The sequence below is a fragment of the Oenanthe melanoleuca genome, chromosome 5, assembly GCF_029582105.1.
Source record: "Oenanthe melanoleuca isolate GR-GAL-2019-014 chromosome 5, OMel1.0, whole genome shotgun sequence".
NCBI lineage: Eukaryota > Metazoa > Chordata > Aves > Passeriformes > Muscicapidae > Oenanthe > Oenanthe melanoleuca.
In genome coordinates this window covers 33,343,889-33,369,765 of record NC_079339.1, presented here as the reverse complement: position 1 = coordinate 33,369,765, position 25,877 = coordinate 33,343,889, and the positions used below count along the sequence as shown (strand labels likewise).

Sequence of the window (25,877 nt, the reverse complement as noted above, 5' to 3'; positions counted from 1 at the left end):
ATGAATGCAGTCAACTTTGTAGCTGTTTATTAGCTCTTCATGGCTTCAAAAGTGGAATGAGAATAGAATATTTTTTTTAAGGGATGAACAGCAGCATTCGGCTTCACATAAATTTTCAGTAATGTTTTGTTTCTTAAGAAAATTTTGAATTCTCATACCTTCTGATGTCTTTGTACTTTTGGTGTACCTTTCTGAGTCCCAGAGTATCCCAGAATGAAAAGGTAGCCTTCTCTTCTACAATAAATCTTAAACCCATATCTTAGAGGATTTCTCATGGCTGTGCCTAGTTACATTCTTCAGTTCACTGTTATTTCTATGTAACAGCACCAGATCTGTAGTAGTTCTGTGTTACTGTTACCTTTGAAGAAGGAGGAGGTCCTGATTCTTTTTCATCCCTTAGAATATGAATTCTAAATTGTTCCTTTCATCCAGAGTTCCTCTGGTGACCCAGTGGCACGTGGTCATTTGCTTCAAGCTTCTTATCCCTTCTTGTCTTTGCAAAACGTGAGATAATCTTTCTCCATGATCATACTTAACCATACTTTTTAAATTTCTCCAAGTCAGGTTCCCAAAAGCTCATAAATACAGATGAGTTACTTCTTAGTCCTTTTTGTATTTTCTTATGCCCTGTTTCTTCTTGCACACAAAAGCAAAACCAAATGCAAAGAGACTGAAATATAATCAAAATTTATTTTATTTGTTCTTTGCAGAAATTGAAAGGTAGGAAGAAAAAATAGATCACTGAAGTCATCAAAGTAACATTTTTATAATCTGAATTGTAAGCAAATTATTAATCCTTTATTATTTCTTTATCCAAATTCATTTTTTTGGAATGTGTTATTTATTTATGCAGTCATCTCCAAGACAAGAATCTTTAGCCAGAGTTACAGATTAAGGGAGATCACAGCAGATGTGAAGACAACTCTCTGTTTAGCAAAGCAAGCAGTCTGTTAAGAAAGGCTTATCTCTGGTAGTGTTCTAAGTCTAGTAAGCCAGTCTTTTAAATCTTTCAGAACAGTGGGGCCTTGCAGTGATCTCTGTTTCTCATTTTAACTGCAAAAGGTATTAAACTGTTTAATAGCATTTTTTAAAAAGATAACACCTTTTTCTTAAAATATGTTAAAATATTGACAAGCAAATTACTTTTATCACACTAATTTTAGTGATTAAAGCACCAATATTAGTATATGCAGGAATGAAACTCAGGTTAGTCTTAATATTAATTTATTGCAGGTAATGTTATTACCAAGATCTCTTTTGTTTGGTGGGCTCTGTAGTAAGAAGCCAGAAATTAATAAGCTGTAAATCCAGTCTCATCTCTGCATTTAAATTATTCTTTTTTCTATGCTTTCACATCTGTAAAGCTGTTTCAAATAATACTTCATTTTCTGCCTTTTCTTTCTAGTCCTAAATATATAAATATACTAGTAAGTACTGAGAATTAAGTTAATTGTCTCAGTACAGTTTTATAAATAACCCATAGTGCAAGTATTGAAATTTCTTTAGTGTAAGTATGCATGTAAGGGTGTCATTGTAGTCTAAAGAGGACTCAGAGACCCTTTGAAACACCATGCAGATGGACTGTATGTAATCTGTACTGCCATTGCACAGCTATATCTTGCCTCTGCTAATCAAAAGATATCAAGAATGGATGTGTGAAATAGGGTGTGCAGACCATATTTCTGCACATCCTTTGGTGTGCTGTGCTCCCTGAAAAAAAGTCTCTCACAGTATAGTCAATGTTTGAGCACAAAAAGTAGCAGCATTTCAAATATGACTAAAACACAATTTTATTTTTAAAATTAGGCTCCTTTTTAAATACTTAAAATCTGTTTTTTCAAATATGTGCTCTAGAAATGTAAAGTTGGGACAAACAACACTCTCTAACCTGTAACTCATTAATTGTCTCATAAGTGCTAGGAAAGGTAATAGTATTAAAGAAAACTGAGAAGTTTAATTTTGTCATGGCTTAGATTATACTATTCAAGAAAAATAAAAACCTTAAAAACACTCTGCAAGTCTTAGATGTGGTGTGTGGTAGAAATTCAAACTTTTTTTTTCTGTAATATTGCCTGTAGTCAACCTACAATTTCAGGAAATCTTCTATTGCATTATGGAAGTAGCAGACTTAAAAATTGAAACTTTTAATGCAGATTTATCTTATGATTTCTAACCTCTTTATACATCTCATTGTCAGGAACCTAGTAACTGCTAAATCTGAGTGTTTGCCTAATGCAAAAGATTTGCCAGTTTAAAAACAAAAACCCAAAACTTTCTATGCTGCATAATAAGTCAGAATATTGAGTTCTCTCCAACTTTCTTTAAGAAGCAATTTTGCTGAACAGTTTTTGCAAAGCAATTGAGACTGCATGCTACTTATCAGCCAGTGAAAATTCAATACAAACTCCAAATGTCTGTTTCTGGTGTTTTTTTTAATGTTTGAAAAATCACTTTGTGTTTTTTTGATATGAAAGAAGTAAACAGGTGTATCTTAAGATTTATATGGAAGCATGAAAAGAGATTAATTTTTACAAAACACTGTCAATTCTTTTATATATATGTGTGTGTGTATGTATATATACATATATATATAAAAATAAAAGTAATTACTTCAGTAAACAATGTAAGAGAGATCAAGCCTCAAATCCAAACAACCTGATATACAAAGAATAAAAGCACCAAAAACACAAGACAAAGAACTATTATTTTCAGTATTTAGCCATTTATTTTGGAATAAAATGTGGTTTTTGTAGGTTATTCTTGTTCATTAATAGTCTTTGCTTTTAAATTTATTAATCTCTTTTTTTTCCATTGTATTTTAAACAGGCTTTTGCTAAAATAAATAATGAAATGCTTCTACTTAATAGATGTTATAGTTCAACAGTCACCTGAAATGATTATCGTCACTCCTTTTTTCATCACAGCCAGATATCTCTGCTTTAGAAAGATTGATATGAATTGAAATCTGAGATATTTCCAGTTTCTTGAATCATCTGTGGTGTCAGTGATTGTCATTATCCAGTGTTGAAGTGTTCTACAATTTCCCTATCAATTCACTAGTTAGACTGGATGACAACTGTGAAGAACAAACTATTTTTCCTTTTAATAAGCAACCTAGCATACCAAACCAGCACACAGTACCACATACCCTAGTTAGCTGTGGTGTTGATAACACGCTGTCAGCTTTCTAAAATATTTTAGTCAAAATATATTAGCATTTTTCTTTTCCTTTGGGGATTTCAGGATGGAAGTTTAATACCTAGCTATAATGAAGAAAACCTACAGGGGCAATAAACAATTCTCCATTTTTTTTGGTTGGGTTTTTTTTGTTGTTGTTGTTTTGTTTTGTTTTGAGTTGTTTTTTTGTATTTTTTTTCCTCTTTAGCCCTAAATCTTACAAATCAGTTCATTGCAGTTTCAACTTTGGTAAGAGAAGTACTGCATCTTCTCACTAAAATCTAAAATGTACAATTCTATATCTGGACAAGCTTAGCTGTGTACTATTGCAGAATCAGACACATCTTTTTCTAAATAATTCCAGCCCCTCTTGATGGTCCCATGTTTGGTACATAAAGACATGGGAGAATCCTTTATAATGCCTCGACTTTTACAATGTTCAGTGCCTGCTGACCAATAGCAGTTTGCCAAGCTACATATTTTTTGTAATGTCCTATATATGATAATATTTTCTACATAACCATCATGAAAGAGTCTCAGTTGATGCATAAACTGGTTTTATTTGTTTTTATTGTTTTACAATGGGTTACAAGCTGGAAACGTAAAATAGGGATCTGTTTCTTAAGGTTTGATTTTTCCTGGTTTTACTGCCTGTTTATGTACAAACTATGAAAAATGGGTCTTCATACTGTTTAACATACATCTAAAATATTTGTGTGTGCATATGTACAAGCCCATATTTTGCTAATACACAACTTTATGCATTCACAGTGTCCCAGCTTTCTCATATGCATTAAGAGTTTTAGTGCAAAAGTATGTATACCTATTTTATGAGGGACTGTCAATGATTGTAAGTAACAGAACTGCTGAAAGTGTGAAATTTTGCTTTATTTATTTCTAAATAGTTTTGGTTAGTAACTATATGAGCATATGATAAATTCCATTGTATAGCACTTTAACACTTATTTCTTGACATAAAAATAGTGTAATATTTGATATTTTATAATATTTATATATTGCAAAGATGTCAAAAACATGCTTTGAATAAGTATTGTATGTTATGTTTTGAAAATTGGAATTTTACTTTTTTACTACATTTATAAAAACAAGAAGAGTTTTTCTGTCACAATCTAATACTTTTAAAGGAGAAATATGTATATAAAATTTCTAAACAGAGCAGTGCTTTTTTAATATGTTCAAGAATTAATGTTAAGCATATGTATCTTATTTAGAAAAGATGATCAATAAATATGACTCTTAATTCTTTTTTGTGTTTATTTTGAACACAGAGCTATAATAAGCTTTTGACCTTTGCTCAATGAAATGAACATTTTTAACACTAATTGTAAATATTTTCTAGTTATTTGTTATGAAGGTATTAGTTGCATGTTCATCCATCATGAGATTGATGCTTACATTTTTTCACCTGCTTCTAGATTAAAAAAGATCAATAAATGTTTTAGTAGTTAGAATATTGCCAAAAACTTGGTAGCTTCAGTGTAACCGTTGACAGAGTTTGCTGGCTGTAAGTCCTTTCTGTAGAATGGTGCTTTATGAAGTGCCAGAATAAATGACTTTTAACTTCTGTCAGACATTGGCCCTGCTTGTAGACTGATAACTGTTCCTAGTGTGCTCATTGAACTTGCTGGAATTTTTGTTTACTTATAGTCTTCATTTTCCCCAAGAGGAGGAGAGAGGAAAGAATATATTCCTCATGTGGTCAGCATATTTTTGAGTATTTATGTGAGTTCACCATCTTGATTTCAAGTCATGAATTTGTTTTTACATGCATAAGCATGCATATTTACATGCATTATTTATCCAATTGACTTTAAATTCCATTAAGTTCCAATGAGTGGGAGGAAGATTTTTGTCTTAGGCATTTTTTATTTATTTTAATTTTCTAGTTATGTTATTTTGTTGGTTTATTTATTTTTTTAACTGTTCAGTCTAAGGCTTGTAAAGGTTGATTTGCTCCTGAACTGCTTTGTTCCCAGACATTGCCATCTTCCCCAACTACCACCAAGTCCTCTCCATCTGATCCCATGACCACCTCCAGAGCCAATCAGGTACAGTATCATCCTACCATCTACACCATACTTTTCACGGGTGACAGCTTGCAAACTGGAGAAAAAGATATGGTGGGTTAAGGATTTATTCGTTCATTCACATATATACACCCATAACCATAGATATCTAACTCTTGTTAGAAATTGGTAAAGTGAATGGAAAATATTTTGCTTCTTTTAATTTATTTTGGTGGGCTTTGTTTAAAATCTCTGATGAAAGAAAAGTATCTTTTAAAATAGTCGTTTGGGTTTTGTTTTTCTTTTCCATTTGATAAACTGCAAGGATACAAAACTGGTGTGTTTGTAGACAGAGTAACTCTTGTTTTATATATGTTTGTGTATATATGCACACACTTATTTTCTTCCTGGATCAGTTTTTAATTATAATAGAATTACCCCTAAACCCATGCTTAAATAGCTGGAATTCAACCCAGGAATGGCAGACTTCTTTATTGCAGAATTTTGAAATGTGTTTGTGGACAGTAACATTATTTAAATATAAAAGTATTCTAAACGAAAATTGGTTGATGAAGAATGAAGTAAAATTAAATCACTCTAAAAACATGCTAAACACATCTGAGTTTAATTCAAATAATATTTTTAAATGCATAAACTGTCCTTTTAGCAGCATGCTAATTATACTCATTTATTTTTATTTTAACTGGAAAAGTTAGTGTCAAATTGATTTTGTCCACAAATTATCATATTATCTTTGTCTTCCCTATGAGAATTGTAAAAATTGCTACATACCATGCTTTTTAGAAATTATTCATGCTTAAAAGATAGCTTATTTATTTTTGATGTATTGTTAAACTTAATGTACTTTGTGTTCAAATAATGTAAGTATTTATGTTAAGAGTTCCCACAGTCTGTTTCAGTTAGCTGACTATCACTATCAAAACTTGCATAAAATCAAATATGAGAAAAGTTTCCTTCACAAGCTAATTTCCCCTGGAAGTTGACACTGCTATTAATTACTGATTCTCTGATACTTTTGAACTGCTTAGAACTTGCTGGTGTATGAACAAACAATTTCACGTGAACAGAAGCATATTAAAGCATTATAGCTTTGATCAACACATGACATTTATTGAAGGGAGTGTCAAATACAGAAAGTAATGGAATTTAGAAATTGTACAGATAGAGGAACTACTAAGAAAAATATTGGTTGTGATATCCTTGACTTCAATTTGAAAGCCTTCTTCATCAGCCTGCTTCCATTCCAGCAACAGTTACTTGGCTTCATCATCATTAAATGACAAAGATAAAGTCTTTGCCAGCAGCTAGGGATGTTTTATGAGCTCTGCTCAGCTTTTCTCTCTCACTTAATTTTAGTGTTTTGTTTATTTTAATTAGAAGGTTTTGGAAATGAGTGCGGAGTTTTTTTGGGTTTTTTTAAAGGGTTCTTACTATTTTTCTTTTCTTTCACACTTTTTTTTTAAATTATAAGTATACCCTGATGATCATTATTTAGAGAAAAATGAAGAAGTGCTTTTATTTACAGGATATATAATTTGAGCATGTTAATTAGCATAAGAGAAGCACCTACTTTGCATCCATTCTATTAATTTTATGTTATCAGAATTATAGTGTAGTGTATAAACTTGAAATCACTTTTCAGTAGCTGAAAATACTATTTTCTAGAAAGTTCTGTGAGAATATTGTCAAGTAATATAGCTAAATTCATAAGCTAAGTGAGATGTATGCTTTTTGTCCTGTCTATATCCCAAATTACGTATTTTAATGCATTTTATTCATAACCTGTGTTCAATTCAGTTTTCATGCAAGTAAGCAAGAATAGCATCAGAACTATATATATATGAAAAAGAATAATGAGTTCCTTAATTGACTTTTGGAACTGCTTTGTTTATTAACTATTGAAATTCATACAGGTTTATGATTATTTTATCCCTTCTCGTATTTTCTAGTGATTTCTGGCCATTCCAGCAGGAGGCACAAAGCACATGATAAGGCAATTAAGGCCTTTCTGTTCATTCTAGTGATAAGTGACATCACTGGCAGCTGTTCCCAGACTGTAGTGGTGATTAGCATTCAGCACCAGTGTATGGCCAAGTATCTGCACTGCGGCTGGCACGTGGGAACAGGTTCCAACACAACCATCTCAAACCTGTCAGCAGCCATGTGAGCACCCAACAGGAGAGCACTAGGGAGCAACAATAAATGCTTGATTTGATATATGGCTGGGTAAGATGACTCTCCATAGAAAATAACCATTCAGGTACTGGTTTCTCACAAGATGTTATGATAACATGAGAGAGCTTAGTTAGGAAATTCAGTGTTAAGGTGTAAGACAAATTCACAACACACTTTGTTTATATGGATGAGGTAGCATATTAGGCTTAAGATAATTCAATTTTCTGTAATATTTTAATCATGAGAAGTTGATAGTCTATATTAAAGATTAGAAAGGTGGTTAAGCAAACTTTAAGCAGTACTTATTGCTGGGTTGCTGTTGGAGTGAGATTTTGAAGCTGGGTTGGAGGACTCCTCCATAAGTAATTGCAATTAGTGAATTGTCAAGTCTGTGTTTTGATGGGAACAGCTGATGTGAGCCTTGTGCTGTACAGGCATGTCAGTTGTGTTCCCCTGACAGAGCTTGAACAATTTCTAGACACACTTTTTAATGCAAGAAGAAAATAACTCTGCCAACAGAGGTCAGAGGAAGCTAGGCAGGAAATCTGGCCTGTATTAGATCTTCCTTTTAATGACTCACGTTGCCTCCATTCAGATGAGGTCATAACTCCTTTGTATTGCAGTTTCAGCTTTTGATGAATTGTTTTTGGAAAAATCCAGTGTTTCTGAACTACTTGTTTTATGAATCTTAAGTCAAAAAATGCCTTATCTGGTGGAAGAAGTGTCTTTGGTATGATACTGAGTTGCCTTGGGTACAACAGAAACATCTTCACTGGAAGTGTTTTTCTCTTTAGTTCTTTGTTCCAGGAAGTTATACATCTGTCAATATTATTCTTGTAAATGTCTTGTTTATTTTTTCAGTGGAACTTCCTTGGACCTTTATTCACACTAAAAATCCATACACTGCAAACTTTCCAAGGAAGAAAGAACCAAAGAGGCAATAGAATCAGTGGCAATAGAATTTCCAGTAACTTTTTTTCCCCCAGTCTTGTCTGCCTATTGCTGAAGCAAACTCAATCTTTCTATACTTTTAGACTAAGAACTTCTGTGTTCCACCCTCATGAACTTTGTCACCTTTGTTTATAGCCAAACACTGACAGACATATAGCTACAGTGGGGAAACTGTTCTGCTGATGCCCCTGGAGCTGGCAGAATATAGCTTTACTTTTATTTACCAGGAGGAGGAAATCAATTTGACCTCTCCAAAGTACACTTCAAGAGGTAATTTCATCTCTAAAGTGATAAATAATGCACTAAACATGGTATAGAACATGCTTGCTTTTTCTCTGTAGAACCTTATAAAGGTAAAAATTTTAGTTATTATTTTAGTGACTTTAGATAGACTAGTATTTCTATAATTAAACTATTTACATATTTTTATTCATTTGCAAGATTATTTTTTCTTTTTCTCTGCCTACTTTACTGATGTTACTCTAAAAATTGTAGAGGGAGAAACAAAAAAAGCTAAGTTTTTACTTCTCTGCCTATTTGTTGTATAACCGTACAGGACACTGGTAGGTCCCCTTCTCCAGTCCTCTCTTTTTCCATGAAATTGGTACCACTGCTGACCTTTGCTACTGGCTTAAGAGAATAAAAGGCCAAAACACACATTCACACTTATTGATGAGTCAGGAGAGTGATGGGTAGGAATCCTTTTCCTTTGCCTTACATTTCATATAGGCTTAAGCTTAGCAATAAAATAGGATTTATCATGGCAAACTTTGAGTCAATAAATTACTACATAAACCTTTTATTTTTACTTTCTCAAAAGAACTTTTTTTTCCCCGTGGCATTTGTATTTTTTACAATTATACTTTCTATTTTGCTGCTTTGTTATTGCACCTGAAACTCTTATTTTATCATTTAGTACAATGTGATATAAATTTTTGGAGTGCAGATAGGTGTAGATTTTGTTCATTCGGTCCTCAGGTTGGTTTTTTTCTTTTGTTTGAGCATATCTATCTCATCTTGTTGCTGCAATATCTGTAATAAATTATACTTTTCTACCTTTTCATGTGATGGGACTGAGCCAGTGTTCTTGGTACTGCCTGTGCTCAGCAGGTACAGCACAATCATATGGCTATTAAAATCTTGGTATTTGTAATTTGTAGTTTTAGCTTATTCTATCTCTTTATTTTATGCAAAGTCTATAGCTTGCAATGTGATATAATAGTGCACATATAACTAGAGGTTGGGAGATTGATGTCTCTAAGTTGTAAGGATGAATGCACCCAATCTCCCTCTCTGACTTTAAAGAACCACCCTATCCCTGTTTGTAAAATTGCTTGCAGAAGTATCCTCTTTCCATTCCTCACATGAAAGGTAGAATCTGAAAATTAAGGCAGTCTGTAAAACATACTGACAGCTTTTAAAGGGTTGATGAACTCGTATTTCACATATAACTTCTTGTGGGATGTGGAGGAAGAAATGGGAAAGAAAGCTTTGTTTTTCAGTCTTCTGTTATCATTAGGGCATGGGATTTAAAAATATGAATAATAAACAGCTTCAAATTATATATCTTTTTTTATCAGTACTTTAATCTTAATGCACAAATACTGAGTTTTAACGATGGTCCCAGGACAGTCAACAGCCGTCATAGGCCAGTGAGATATCTCAACTTGCCCTTGAAATTTGATATGAGGCTTAAGATACTGTTTCTTGGATATTTTGACAGTAATATTAAATTATTTTTTCCCTGATTTTAATGTTAATTGTTACAGTAACATTGAAAAAAATCTGTTTTCTTTTGAGGTTCTTCACATATTAACTGATGCTGGATGGTTCACTTGATCTTTTTAAATCTTAAATGTGTATTAAAAATAAAAGGCAATATAAAATTATTTAGCATTCTTATAAAAGATGCTATAGAATTAAAAATATGGTATAACTTTGATTACTAAGAATATTTGCTATGGTAATTCTCTGATATAACAATTGGACCTTTTGTCAACCTATCTGATTCATTGCTGATAAATATGGCCATTTTATTTACATCCAGATGATGCTGTCAGTGGTCTACAATACAAACCTAATATTCTCTTTGAAAGAGACATTATCTAGTAGACAATGTTTTATATGAACCATGACTAAAGTATTTAGTGAACCAGCTTGTTTTAGTTTAGTAAGACAGAGTTCCATTTTTGATTACAAGTTGCCTATGGCACACTAGCACATAATAAATAATGTGAGACAGTGTATCTAGAAAAGGCTAGGAAGAATTATTCTCCTGTTCATGTGTGAGGATTCCAGTAAATGGAATCTAGTGGTTTAGATGTAACCTTTCCTGCTTCTTTTCAGCTGGAATCCTTCATTTCATGTCTAAACCCTAAGCAGAATTAACCTACCCACCATGGACTAGCTGTAGACTTTCTTCTGGTCCTCATGTTAATGCTTTACTTGTAATATATTTCTTTTGCCCTTTAACCATTTTTTTCCAGTATTTTGCAGTATCTGAGCTCAGTGCTTGTTTGCATTGCTTCCTTAAAATATATATTTAAATTATATAAAGATGTTTAAAGAACAATTTAAAAATCTTATATGCAAAACAGTTTGGGGATTTTACTCTTACTGTCTGTTTCAGTTTCTCCCCTTGGGACAAGTATAGGTAATAAGTAGGTAATAATTTTGGTTCATATTCCATACTCATTTCCTTTCTTCTCTCCCACTGCACAACAGTTATAGGGGTCACTGTTTACTGTTCCTGTCTTAAATGTAGGAGAAATGTCAGGAGCATTCCTGAGAAACAGGGAAAGATTTAGATTCTCACTGCTGAGTCTCTGAATACTACTGGCATGTCACTCATAGGATGTCATGAATGACCTGCCAGTTGCAGTCCTGTAAGTAAAAATGTGATTCCATTTTCATGTGTCTTGTTTGGATTTTATGCTTGATAATAGTTAGAATCACTTAGTTTCCTATTTCAGCCCCCCTTCAAAAAGATTCATATTCTCAATCTGATAGACAGAATTATTACTCCCTTCTATTAAAATGGATAAATGTCTTAAATCAGTATCTTCTCATGTTTTAAACTGTGTGGTTGTAGAGGTGGTTTTTTTTCTGTCGTTTTTCCCCTCCACAGATAAAAATCAGGAGGTAAAAAGAAAAAAAAAAAAAAAACACCTACACATAAAAGTAAAGCTTTTTAAAAAAAGAGAGAAACAGTGTGTTCCTGAAGACCTAGATAATTCACAAAATATAAAAATCTTACTGCAGTGTGACTTTATGAAGCCTGCTTTTGATTCAAATAATTTATTTTTAAATTGTTACTTCAGTTAAGAAGCTGAAATCATTACAGTTTAAAACACACTTATGACTCTCATGGGATTTATTCTCTTTAAAATATTTTATAGTGAACATGTAAAAAGATAATACTTCTTTTGATTGAATGCATTTTGTTTAGACTTGTAGGGTTATCATTATCTTGTTTTATTTGAGTTAAGAGTTCTAAAAGCCCCTCACTGTAATTTAAGATGTTATTTCATTTAAGGATATTTGTAGATATTATATATAGCTTTTGGCATTTTTCCATGTCCCCATAATAAGAAAAGGTCCTATCTGCTTAGGAAAAAGGATCATTAAACATAAAATTTGGAGATATACATTTTTCTCTTTGACAAAATATGATAAAGTTTTCAAATGTCCTTTGCCAAATGGTGTTTAATTTATTTGTGTTCAGTTTTCCATTTTAAGTATCATTCCTTTATCAATACCAAATTAAAATAGTGTTCTATAAAATTCCAGATATATCCATGTTCAAGGTCCATCCCAAATAAGCTAGAGTGAAAGTTGGCAACATACTACACTGTGATCTAACCAAGATTAGCTGTGACTTTGAGTTCTAAATACTCTGATTTGGTATAAAAGACATATTGTTTCATTCAAAACTAGTATTGGGTGAAAAATCCAACCATATTCTCAGGTATACAGGCAAAGAGTCCCTTAGTGCCTTCATTGCTGTTTGAACGACCCAGAGAAAACAGAAGAGCAGAGCAATTTCCAGAATGCAGATCTGGATGATTTTATTGTTGTTCCTCTGCTGCCTAATCAGTCACATAAAGGTTTGACTCCAAGTTTTCAGATATTTGGAATTTAATTCAGCAGCTTTCAGGGAGTTCAGAATCTACATGATCAAGAATTGTGTGAGAATGTGGAAGGAGACACTCAGCCTGTAGAGTCACACCAGGACAGATCCTGTACAGCACACTTAATGCAGAAAAGGCAATGCCATGTTTTCTGTCAGGTGTTAAGTGAGTGAGGCATGATCCTGTTTGTTAATTAATTGGGGTCTTTGTGCTACCTGAAATATTTTTATTTCCACAAGCTGTTTGTAGGTGCAGTGCAGCACCACACTTTGCCATAGGCAGAATGCTGGATGCATTGTCTGCTTTTTCCATGCTTGGAGAATTCATCAGTGAGAAGCCAGAGATAAAAGTGAGACAAACCCACCAGTTCTAGTAGGCCTCTGCCCAATTTGAGTGAAAAATCTGTACACAAATCATGGAAGCAGGTTGATGTATTGCACTACAGGGAGTAAGAGGTAGGAGGTTTTTCCTTTTTCCAGAGGTTAGCTGCATCTGTTGAGATCTTTGCCTGAAGCACTGCACCCTAGATTTCAGTAGTATTATGCTCTAGTTTTGTGCTTGTAGATGTTTTCACATTTGGGTTGATTGGTTGGTTGGTTAGTTGTTTTTTTTTTTGTTCCCTGAAAGCAGATTAGACCTCCTGCAAGTAGTAGCAGATATTAAGGGGCATAGTTTGCAAATAGTGGGTCAATGGGACTATTGTCACTCTAGACTCTAAGGGCTCACTGGTCTCTTCCATGCCAGTGATTTACATTTGAATCTTTGCAGCCCTGAAGAGTGTTAGTCTGGGAGTGCAGAGGGTCTGCTGCCTGTTTCATCTTCTGCTTTTCCCTGCTTCTCAAATGGCACCTCAGTGAATGCAGCTTTAGAGATCAAAGTCTTGCTGGACTATTTTCACCCTCCCCCTTTACATTATCAAACAATAATGCACTTCTACATGATAAATTACTCATTCAAGTGAACTTACTACTTGTGATTTGGATGGGGTTAGAAAAATATGGTTGAGATTATTATTTCTTTAAAGTTTCTGGAAGCCTGCACTTCCACTGCAGTGTAAATTCTTTCATATTTCTAAGTAGCACAGTACATGAGCTCAGTGCTTCTCAGCTTTTTATGCTTACCTTTATTGTCCACTTAACAAACTTATAAATGCAGCAAGGATTGATTTGCTTTATTTTCTTAATAGTAGTTGTAGTAATTGTGATAATAAATTAACAGCTGCCCCCTACCCATGAGATACTGAAATGCAGTCTCCACATGGGCTCTTTTAAGGTGTTACAGCTATAGAATTAAACTGATTTATGAAATGGATTCGACTATGATTAATAGCATTCTATAGTAACAAGTACTGAACCAAATTACAATACCTTAAGATCTGCAGACCTGTGCACATGTGTATTAAGTGATGCAGAAAAAAAAAGAGAAATTAAGTCAAAAGATAATCACTTCCTTGCAGAAAATTTATTAGTAAGAATAAATTTAAAATGTTTAATAAAACAACTGTAAATGTAGTCTAAAACCAGTGTTACCACATTGCTTTAGAAATAGAAGGAAGTAGCAGCTGTTTGTTAAAGACATTTCACAGGTTGCATTTCACTTGTATGCCAGTAATTAAGAGGCTGTTTCACAGAAATTTCTGCTTTAATTATGTCATAAGTAATTAGATAATAAATGATACACATTACATTAGCAGTCACAGAAAAGATGACTGGCTGTACACAATGTGTGTGTGTACTCTATGGTTGTGTTTATCACTTCCAATTTCAAAGTAAACTGTATGTTATGCCTTACATTAATAGGAACACAGGTGAATCAGAGTAAGAAAAGGAGGATACTGAAACTTTGATAGGATGAAAGTGAGATTAGAATAATTTATAGTGCATTTATTAAACTCTATCTAAAAACAGTCCTTACTGTAACAAGGATCACAGTGAATATTTGTTAAATAGAAAAAAGGGACAAATGTATTGTGAAATCAAAAAGGGTTAGTAAATCTATTGATTTCCTCACCTCCATTTCGTTTTTGAGACAGCACTTTCATTTTTTCATTTTTTCTTTTTGTATTTTTCAGTATGCTGTCTCTAAAAATAAAAATAGTCAGCTGTTGAAGCAGAATATGTATATATTGTTCATAGGAGTTGAGATCAGTGCAAGAGTTATTATTTTTCATTGTGTCTTTAAAAACATATTTTAATCAAATTTACTCAGATGCTGCCTTCAGATTTACACTGTGCAAGGTATTTTTCCATGTTAATGTACACATTGTATTACTCATTTGTTATATAGGTATAAAAACATATAATTTAAATGTGTAAATACAGGAGTATTTGTGCCCCACAGCCTTAGTTTGCATAAGGAGTAATTTTTTCCCCATCTGAATATTTGTGTGAGCTTATTATCTATTCAAAATTATTAATAGGTGCAAGTTATCTATATTCAAGTGTTGTCTATGCCTAGTGCTTGTCTATAGATAGTTTGCCTTGATGAAATTTGTCTCCTATTGTATGAGAAATATAGCCCAGAGCACAGATGTATGGAAACCACATGGTTTGCAAATACATGGCTTAACAATAAATATATACAGTTTTCCTACTGAGCTGTGTATGTATGATCTAAATCCAGGATTTTCACATTTAACAAGGAAGATGCAATTGTACCTTCACTTTGTCTCTTGTAATTATAGGGATTTTTTATATGCTAAGTTGACTTTGATAACTGACCTAAGTTAGCACCTATAAACTTTTTGCTTCTCCTGAATCAAATAATTGGTAACTTCTGTTGTCTCCACTTACTCCAGTATTCTTTTGTTCCTTGAGGCTGTCTTGGTTAATCACACACAACTACAAGTTTACAAGAGTTACCTAAGAAGTAGATAGAAACTAAAGATATGAATCAGCTGGGGTGAATGTTAAATTCTGTCAGCCAATTACAGCTTAGATGTAGTTAATGGTATATTTCCTGAGACCTACAGCTTGATTTTACCTTATTCTGTTCTCTGATCCTTCTTAGAGACATTATGTCAGACTCTGAGAGGAAGGTTTTGAATTGAATTGTCATAAGATTTTATTAGCATTAGAGAGCTATGGAGTCCTGTAGCATTGCTTATTAAGTTTGGAGACATCACAGAATCTCAAAATAAATCAGGTTGGAGAAGATTTCTGACATCATCAAGTCCAACCTATGATGTAACACCTTGACACCAAGTGCCCCCTCCAGTCATTTCTTGAACACCTCCAGGGATGGTGACTCCTCCACCTCCCTGGGCTGTTCATTCCAATATTTATTTACTCTTTCTGGGAGTGTAGAGAGCAGTAAGGTCTCCCTGAGCCTGTTTCTCTGGGCTCACTCATCTGCTCCGTGTAGGACACACTCTCCAGACACTTCACCAGCTTCATTGCCATTCTCTGGATGTGCTCTTGCTTGAGGTGGGGGTCCCAGAACTCAGCACAATACTTGTGTGGCCACCTCTTCATCCCCCCATTAGTAAAGCCACACTCAGGAAACTATGTCCTTTTTTTTCATGAAAATTTCTAATAATTACTATTTTTCATGACCTAGACAGACATGATTATATAAATGTTTAACTGTCCTTCCTGTCTAGTTTAAAACAATTTTCAAGCAACATCTATGAGAGTGTGTCCCTGAGAATTTCATTGAATAGTTCCTGCTATACAAAATTCTATTTTATTAGTTAAGGTTTACTTAATACAGGAACAATCAAGCTTCTGCTGCTGGTCATCTATTGCAAAGCCAGGCATTCAAAGTAACTACAACCCTTGGTGCTCTGAAAGTGTAACTAAATAGAGACTGGATGTGAAAGATAATTCTTAGACCAGAGATATATTATTAAGATTACCTAATATTGTTAAGAGCACAAATCTGGCTTCCAAGAAAGGTTGGAGAATCCCTTGAAATAATTTTGTGACTGAGTGTGGGTTTTATTCCTTGGTTTTGAAATGAGGATATCTTTCATTAATCAGACTTATTTTTATATGATTGCAGCTGGGAGATTCTAAGACATGATGGACCTGGGAGGAAAAGGGGGTTCCACTTACTGTGTGTGTAGAGAGTACAAATATGGACTCATTTGGATTTGTTTTTCCTTATTTTTTTTTAAATCAGCTGAATTGTAAAAGTATGATTTAAAGAGCTGCTGCTGCTGAATAAGTAGTTTCTGTACTCTCTACCTAAGCTGAAGTTCCTCACTAGATACTCAGTGCAAGAGGATTGCTCCTACTTACAAGTAAATCAAGTGTTAGGCATTCTTATATAGCAGTATATATTTATAGTACAGTACTATAAATAAAATATAAATATATAAATAAATATAAAATGTATGCATATGAAAGTATCTATAGTAGTAATATATATTCAGATGGGTTTCAATTTGCTTAATTTATTTACTTTTCTGTAAGTTTTTCTATTAAATCATATGTCTGTGGGAATGGTGAGAAGGTCTTTTGTTTTGCAGTGTTTTTTGGGTTTTTTTAGTTGTGTTTAGTTAGATAATACGTTTGAAATATTCCTCCTTTTAAAAGCTATTTGGATCTGACACCTTATCATGTGTTTATATCTAAAGCAAAATGGATGTTTCCAGAAAAAAAATTTCATGAGAAAAATTGTATTTATATAGTTTTTAGGAAAATATTTGGTCATTAGTTTTTGTTAATTTTTTTTTGCTAGTTTTTTCCTTTTTTTAATTTTTTTTTAATAGTGAGAAACACCATGAAGCTATACAGAACTGTCTGGAGAGGAAAACAAGGATAAATATGCTTTTATTTTCATGGACCTGAGACATTAATAGAGTTACCAAAAGGGTTTTAATTAATGTGTGTCTCCCCTTTTTATGGAGAACAGAATTTTAATTACAAATAGTGTAGGAGGGGATGTGAGGGTTTAGTATCATTATTTTATTTTATGGTCATGAAAACTCAAAGGTGTTAATTTAGACGACACATTCAGCTAGTTACACTTTCTTTTACCACCTCCTTTCAATATCTATCATTTTTTCAATCCCACAGATTCTCACTTAAAACTTCAGTTTTCTAAAGATCAGAATGTGATAACTGTGATAACAAAATTGGGGACTATTTGTGAGTGTGGAAATATTAAATATGGAAATAGTGTATTTTAAGAAAGGAACTAACAGCTGTCCCATTTTCTGAGCACTTGACCTGCTTCCTTTGGGAATTGCAAACCTGTTGGTATGAGTAACCATAAAGTTCCTCCTGCTGATGATCAAACTCTCTCTTTTGGCCTCCCACAAAAAGATTTCAAAGAGCTTTGAGCAAGAAAGAAATGTCCCTTTTTTAATGATCATGATAAATCCTTATTTTCCATGCCATAGAATTGAAATGGTTCTGCTGATTCATCTTAATTCTACATATTTTAAAAGAGAGCTCTCCTGCAGATGGTATATAGTTGATATCCAAAATTTTGTTCTGAATTGCCAAATGATTCCTGAATTATTGTGCTACATATCTTGCAGAAATAATCTGTGGCCAAGTTCCTCTGCAAACAAAATAAAACTCTTAGCCTTCTTTTATCCTTTCAGTCCTATAGATAGATTAATTTTAAAATGTGGTTTCCATAGACTGATTTTCAGTATTCTTACCAATAATGCTGAAACATGATTTCATATTTGGATTTAAATCTTAAATTAATTTAGAAAAAGTTTAGTATGCTGTTTAAAATAATGTGATCTGGCCAGCAATGTCAAAACATAAAAGTCTCAATGTATTTCTACTATCCAGGGTTTAGTTTTCCCAAGGTTTTAAGTTTTAGTCAATTTCAATGAAAAGTGTCATTGACAGAGAAATGGCAAGTCCCTTAGGACATTTCTATTGGCTGTCCTTTCCTCTGAATTTAATTAAGTGACATAACTAATGCATATAATTTCCTGCATTGCTTCTTCTAAAATAACATAATTGTATATTCTAGCCACATTCATACAAGTTTATGTTGAAATACCTCTGATAGCTGTGATGCTTTGTAAAGTTAACAGTGTATCTTCATCTTGAAAACTTGTACTCCAGTCAAAGGATTATTTTAAAACACTGTTAGTTTTCTCTTAGACTTGCAGGTCCATGGCCATTTAAAAAAAAAAAAAAAAGCATCAATCTCCTAGAAGTCAATGGAAAATTGGTTCCTAGGTGCCTGCTCTTATAGACTGTCCAAGATTTGTTTTTAACATCTTAGGAAATACCTTGTATGTTAGCCATAGGATTTCTTCCAATGATTGCTTCTCATCACAAGGAAGTTTTCTAGTTAAAATACAGCATGTCATTCAGAGTAAGTTTATGGCTGATCTGCTGCTGGGGAGTATCTGTAAAGTTCATGCATGGAGTCTTTTAAGGATTCTCTTGAGGAATGCAGAAAAGTCCTAGTAATTTCTGTGTTTACCTTCTGAAGCTTTGTCAGGAGAGCATCCAGTGCAGTGCTTCTCTGGACAATGAGTTAATAGCTATGAGGAGCCAAAGAAACATCTACAGATCTGTGACTGGGAAGTGTAAGAAAAAGGGATGCAGCCACTTTGCCTCTCTGTTTGTCAGGAAGATCAATTAACTTTTGAAACTGGAGTGGGTTTCATAAATTAGATCCTGTCTAGTGTAAAACAGTGGGAGTTTTAGTGATACCATCAGTGAGGCATATTTGGTTTTAAAATAATACACATTATCTACATTTTATGCCAGTTATTTTGTGAAGTGGTTTTTTTAGTAATTCCAGTAATGAAATTGCATTATATGGTTTCTTTCAGTTAGAAGTATCCCAGATTGGTAAACTTAATAGTTCTGTAAATATTCATGTATTTTTGAAACCCATCCTTGACTCTGTGGAGTGTTGGCAGATGTTCCTAGAACACCATGCTACAAATGATATAAGAGATAAAAAAGGGAAATTCTAGATAGGGAGAGGGTGATTTTTAATAGAGAATAGGGTTAACATTCTACCATCACTGACAATTTTAAACAATACTGGACAGAGCTGTTAGTGATCATGCTTTCTGTCTTTTTAAAAATGTTTCTTCTGAGCAACGGCACTACCAACATGGATATCTAATTTTCTATGTATACTGCATTCTCTGCATCTGAGTGAAAATCTATTAATTTTTTTCTCTTGTGTAATTTAGTATGCAACCAGCTCATTTTTTCTTTTTTTAATTATAAAAAAGTGAAAAGTATAAATGAAGCTTCTCAAAATACATTACACTTCTTTGCAAATGTAATTTGAAACTCATGAAACTTTAATGCATTAAATATGGAATGTTGGTTTTATGCTACTGAGAAAAAAATTAGAAAACTTTAGTTTCTTCTCCATGTTATTAAAACTATGTATCATAGAGAATTCATGGAGGAGTTAGTTTATTTCATTCCCACACTTTTGAATCATGTTTTCTTGAGGGATACTTATGAAACTACTCAGATTTTTATGTGTGCATATGTGAGTGTAAAATTTTAATAATACTTTCTTCAGGACTAGATAGTCTTATAAAATCAGCTACCTATATAACCAACATTGTTTTAGCAATTATTATTTCTGTGTACACAACTTGGCTGTGTACACATTCTGCTTTTGAGAGAGGAAGCTTTTCTATTTATGAGTTAGAGCCTACACACGCTGGTGACAGAAGAGTAACTAAAGCAGGCACCAGGGAATATTTTTCTTGTTCCTTTAAACATGATTTGCTAGTTCCTTGCTGTGAGAAATTTGCATTCCAAATTACATCTTTAGTTAAAAGCATGAAAGAAAAATCTTAATGTTCATACTTAAAAGTGGGCAGAATTGTAATTAGGTAGTTACTAAAAGAAGTGGGAGTGACTTTTTTTAAGTGCCTCAAAGAGTCAAGGTTTAATATCAAATGCTAATTGAAAAATGGTATTGATTTAAGCCAAAAGAGCAATTTGTGCAAAACATCCTTACACAGTCTTGTCTCTAGTAAATATTTCTCCTGCTTAGTTCTGACTTTCTAAGCCTTGTGATTTCAGATGTAAATTGTTCCCTAGTATTTAAGTTGAAGTTAGGTTTCTATTTCGTGATAGATTTTTGTGACTAAAATTAAATGATAAATGCAACCTCAGCTGAGACAGGAGGTCTGAGAACTGGCGAAAAATCAACACTTGTGATAAACAATAGTGTCAGTATCAGACTAAAATCCTCCTGCAGTGTACCAGCAGACAAAACCAAACATCTTAGAATATCTGTTTCCTCTGTCAGTTTATTATATTTGTAATAATCTACTATGATTTGAGACAAAACTCAGAGTTGCAATATTTTTTCAATGGATTAAGTTAACCTTGAATTTTCTTGAAAGAAGATGTAATTATGAGTTCAGAAATACCACAAAGAGGCAACATAGGGAAGTAGCAAAATTATATTCATCTTGGAATAATTGCAGGCAACATTTATGAAGAGAATACTACAAGTATGTGTGCTGCTTGTGATGAGAAGAAAATCTTATTAACACAAAAAAGTGCATTATGTTAAGTAAAATAGTAGCAGCTAATCTCTTCCTGTAATCCATTGCACTTGTTCACACAGTATTTCAGTTCTAGACATTCTTTTGTAGAAAGAGAGAAACTGAATTGAAATGACATTTACAGAACTTTAACACAGTAAGGGAAGATGACAATTTATGGCTTAGGTTTATTTACATGATGATCTAGTTAAATCTATAAAGAACTGCTTTGCTTTTTATGGATATGTGCCTATTTTTGTCAGTATCAAGCAGAATATTAGAAAAATGTCTTTAGTCCTTCTAAGAATTTTCTCTGAAGCCAAAATGTATTACCTGGAACTGAGGAATTTGTTCAGTACACCTCTAGAAAAGTAAATTCATGTTTCAGCACATGCATGAATCCAGTCTGGAGATACTGAAAATATTGAGAGAAATTCCAGTAGCCTCTGTGAGGCTGTGTATGTGCAGTAAGAGATTTGCTGTGTAAGGCTGCTGTCAGAATCTGAGCCTGAGCCTGTCATGAACAAACATCTGTCCAGAGCAGCCTAGCATGGGGTGACAAAACATGGGTGACTCATGACCTTTCATTAGCTTGTGCTCCCTTGAACTTTTTCTCAGTGGCCAGGGGCTTTCCAGGAGTTGCCTGATCCAACAGAGTGTGGCTGTGAATGCCAAGTGCATGCAGGCATCACTTTGTCTGTAATGATCTTAGTCAAAAAGTACAAGACAAAAAAGTCCTAGGTGGTCTTACTCCTCACTGCTCTCTACAGGATTTGGTGTGTTCAGAACACCTTCTCATCAAGTCCAAGCCTGTAGTCTTATGAGCAGCTAAAATAGCATGAAATTGTCAGACATAGAATCCAGAGGCCAGAGTTTTAAAGTGGTTCAACAATTGATGAGCAAGAAGACAGAAAAAAAAATAAATATATTAAATAGAATCAAGTAATTTACAGTTTTAAGGAAATGCAGTTATTTGCTTTAGAGACTAAAATGTATAGGATTAATTTGTTAGATTACTGTTACTTTGTTGTATTTTTCTGTTAAGAAAAAGTAAACTGACATTAGACAAGTAGTTGAAAGATTTAATAGAAGGAAAAAGAACAACTGTTGCAGAAAATTCATGTAATGAGTTATAATTACACAATTGAAAATAAAAGAGAAAAGAAAACCTCAATAATAGATAAAAAGGATCCTTGGTTCATTCTCTGTGCAATCTCTTAGAAACACTTCTGTGAGGTGGAATAAACAGAGGCTGATGCATTTAAATATTTCCACTGTTAAATTGTTTGGTTTGTTTTTTCCAAGTTTTGGTGCTATAATCAGTAATATTTCTCTTGTGGTGTAATTTAGTGCTGGAATGCCACCATGTGAAACTTGAAACCTAAATCCATTGCCTTTCAACCTTCTTAACACACAGTTACTCTAATTGGTGTAACAGCCATATAAAGTGCTAATTCTTGCTATCTAGCCTGCATTTCATCCTTCCACTGCATTTATCAGTGTAGACTGTTTTAGCTGGGTGTCATATATGGTGTGAGTTTGTGCTGGCCATCCCCCCAATTCTAGAGACTGTGAGAAGTGATAATATAACCAGACCAAATATTGTCAGAGAGAAAGAGGGCAAAGAAATAAAGCAGTAGAAAAGTGAAAGGGTGGAAACTTTGCTATGGGTAGCTGGAGGTCTTTACATGAGAGGAGTGGGAATGAGAATTGAGAAGACAGGACATGGGTGGTAGTAGTGCAGGTTTGGTCACGGTTCTTCTTCCCATTAAGATATTTAGCATGAATTCATATGCATTCATAGCTGCTCAGTGCAGGTTATCTCTGTGCAGCACAGAGGATGAGAAGTGGCAGAGCATAATCACCAAACATCTGGCATTCCGCAGTGGATACTATTCTGCTCACTTAACTGAGCCAGGACTTTCAGTTTGGTAAATCAGAGGAGTTTTAGGCAATTCTGACATGATATGTGAATGCTGCATGGGCTTATGCAATTGGGTTGACAATAAATGGAAAAGGTCTAGGAAATTAACTGATACAGGGTTTAGGAGTCTAGGATTTATATGAGCTACTCATGTGGCAGAAGTTAAAAGCAGTTTGAATTGTGTCTCTGGACACAGTGGTTGAGATCCCTTAAGGTCCTGTTCCTCTGAAGGGCAGAGTTGCATCAAACCTCCACAGGTTTCATTGGGAGCTGAGGGCAGAAACTGTTCTCTGGTTTGAGCCCTTCTTATGCCCCAGGTTTCTTTAATTTATGTCTAGGCTTTTAAAAACACAGTCATGTCTCACTGAGAATGTACACAGAGAAATTACTTTGTTTCTGTTATATTTGTTATACTTGGATGACTTTTGGGGGAAGAAGTGCTAAACTTTTTGAGCCTGATTTTGAACTTGCTCATGCTGATACAAATAGGATGAGAGTGATGCCTGTCAGTGAGAGTGATTCTTTGTCAGTAAGCAATGGTCATAATTGCAGTCCTTAATTTATATAAAATCTATCTGACAGGAAATAAGGATTGAGTGACTTACCTTTTTTTTCTTCCTATAGCATTTGAACAAAATGAATTACACATGTATCCTTATTCTTATGTATATGTAAGTGTATGTTTATAATTGTTTAGATACTCACTCTCTTTTTTGCAGCCCAAATTTGGATATAGCCAGGAGCATACACACAAACCTGGAAACCTAATCTTCTTGCATATTGAAAGATACCATTATTGGATAGCTCAGAGCACTTGTTTTGGATAGCAGTTAGGTTTCTTACTTCTGCATCTAAATCAGTTTCTGAATTCTGTTATCTGTAAAAGGAAAATAAGTGCACTTTCCAGTTTCTCTGACAGACAAGGAGTTAAGTACTTTTTTTTAAATGGTAGTCATGCAGGTAACAAAACTAAATAGATAATATTAGATTCTTCAATTTCTGAAATTTTTTTTTGTATTTTCTACCTTTTAACTTAGTGACTGTATGAATTTTAGGTTCCAACAGGAAAAAAATAAAACAATACTTCTACTGGCACCTAGACCACTGTAATCTGTCTAATATGTTAGATAGTGTGTTATTGTACAATACAACCATTGTTTGCCATAAAGAGTTGATATTCCAATATATAAACAAGGGAAAGATTTAGAGAATAAAAGTAATAGATAGAGAATTACAAACTGGTAGCAAGATTAATATTCCCGAATTAAAAAAAAAAAAATCCTAAATATGTATTGCTTTTAAAAATAATTATCTAAATTTTTAATTAAATTTTCAATTAGCTGTCACAAATACAAGAATGTTACAGCTGAATATCTCAAAATAATACAAATGTTGCTCTTCATTTCAAGAAGAGCAGGATTGCTTATGTTTTAAGTACAATGAGTACTGATGCATTTATGTTTTGTTCAAACTGAATTTTCACTGGAATATAATGTTTTGCCCTATATAAAACAGAGGCATAGTTTCTAATTATTTAATGTATATATATTTTTAAAAGTTGTCCTGTATGTAAACATGGGAAATATTCACCATGGCAGAGGTTGTATTTGAAAGGGTGTTATTGGTATATTCCTAAACTAAATACCATTTAAGAGAGTTGCCAACGAAACAAACAATAGTCTGTTTCTTAATCAGATGTTTAGAAAAGGATATCTTTATTTATTTCTGAAGCAGACAAACATATATTAATCCAGCACATTAAAGTTTTTGGGTTTTTTTTTCAAAACGCATCATAATTTGTATATTGTTTGTAATTCTAAATACAAAAACATGTCTGGACAAGGAGGGAGTGGATGACTAAGGAGAAAATCATTCTTTATCTTTCCTCTGATTAGACAGATAAATTTGCTGAATAACTAGATCTGTTAGTGGTGAACCTAATGAACTTTTGTGTGTCAAGTGAGAAAAGTACCAGTTTCTTGTTGGGAAAATCTTTCTTGTTAGAGAAGAAGAGTTCCTTTTTAATTTTGAGGCTGAATTAAGCCACTGCTTTATTTTACTTACACCCATCCTTTAGAATAATTATCCCAGCTATATAACAGTAACCTGGATTTTCATATGTTGCATGTGTAATTATGATATTACAAGTCCAATACTGCCCTGGCATTAAATATTCTATTTATTTCTGAAATCACATGTATGGTTAGGAGAGTGTATTTTTGTACCTTCTTATGTTTTTAGGTTTTTCACTTAAATTTATGTAAGAATTTATGCCTGACTTGATCAGAACTACACACACTGCTTATTGAAATCTCCCACAGAACCTGTTAGTATATCTTAAACCAGTGGTGCAAGTAAATGTTTTCTATAATCTGCAGCACAAAACCATAATGATGAAAGCTGTGCAGTGCTGCATTTTTGGAGTGTTAACAAAAAAAAAAAAAAAAAAAAAACTCCAAAAAAACCCAAACCTAAAACAGACACCCCCCCTGCCCCAAATTGCAAAAATCTGGAAAATTCTTCTGTTTAGCAATTGGTTAATGTATGTAAGGTTACCTTAAAATTGCCAAATACCTTCAACTATATTTAAAATTAGTAGGAGTGTCCTGACTTAAAACTAAGTCTGCCTACAAATATATATAAAACATTTCATTAGGTATTTAAGTATATATAAAATGATGTTTGTTTTTATAGGATTTTTTAATATGTGGGTGTACTAAATTATTTTCAATATCTGACTTTGATATTACCTTTATAAGTCAGCACATGATAATTTTTTATTTATTTTATAGCATGTGTTCTGTTTTGATGTCAATGAAATTCTGAAGAAATTAAAAATTGTGTATATAATTTAAAACAATTCAGTGAAAAATACATTATGGTATATTATTATTTTTAATGTACATATTGTGTAAGTGTAAAATATGAGTGTTTCTAAAGTTTCTAGTGTGCTGGATCCTCAAGGATATGATTTTCATGCTAACATAACTATTGGAAATATCTAAGGCTTTTCTAGC

General features: G+C 33.2%; 1 protein-coding gene across 5 annotated transcripts in view; it reads left to right on the top strand.

Moving 5' to 3' along the window:
* NOVA1 (NOVA alternative splicing regulator 1) overlaps window positions 1-25,877 on the top strand; it is a 184,585-nt gene that overhangs the window by 108,992 nt on the left and 49,716 nt on the right. For 4 of the 5 annotated variants that reach the window (XR_008840580.1, XM_056492221.1, XM_056492218.1 and 1 more), the window contains exon 4: window positions 5,175-5,246. The exons of the other annotated variant lie outside the window; for it this stretch is intronic. Coding sequence is in view for 3 of the 4 variants with exons in the window: in XM_056492221.1 (XP_056348196.1) it covers window positions 5,175-5,246 (72 nt within the window). In the remaining variant the exon portion in view is untranslated. The remainder of the gene's footprint in view (window positions 1-5,174; window positions 5,247-25,877) is intronic. 5 annotated transcript variants of the gene reach the window in all.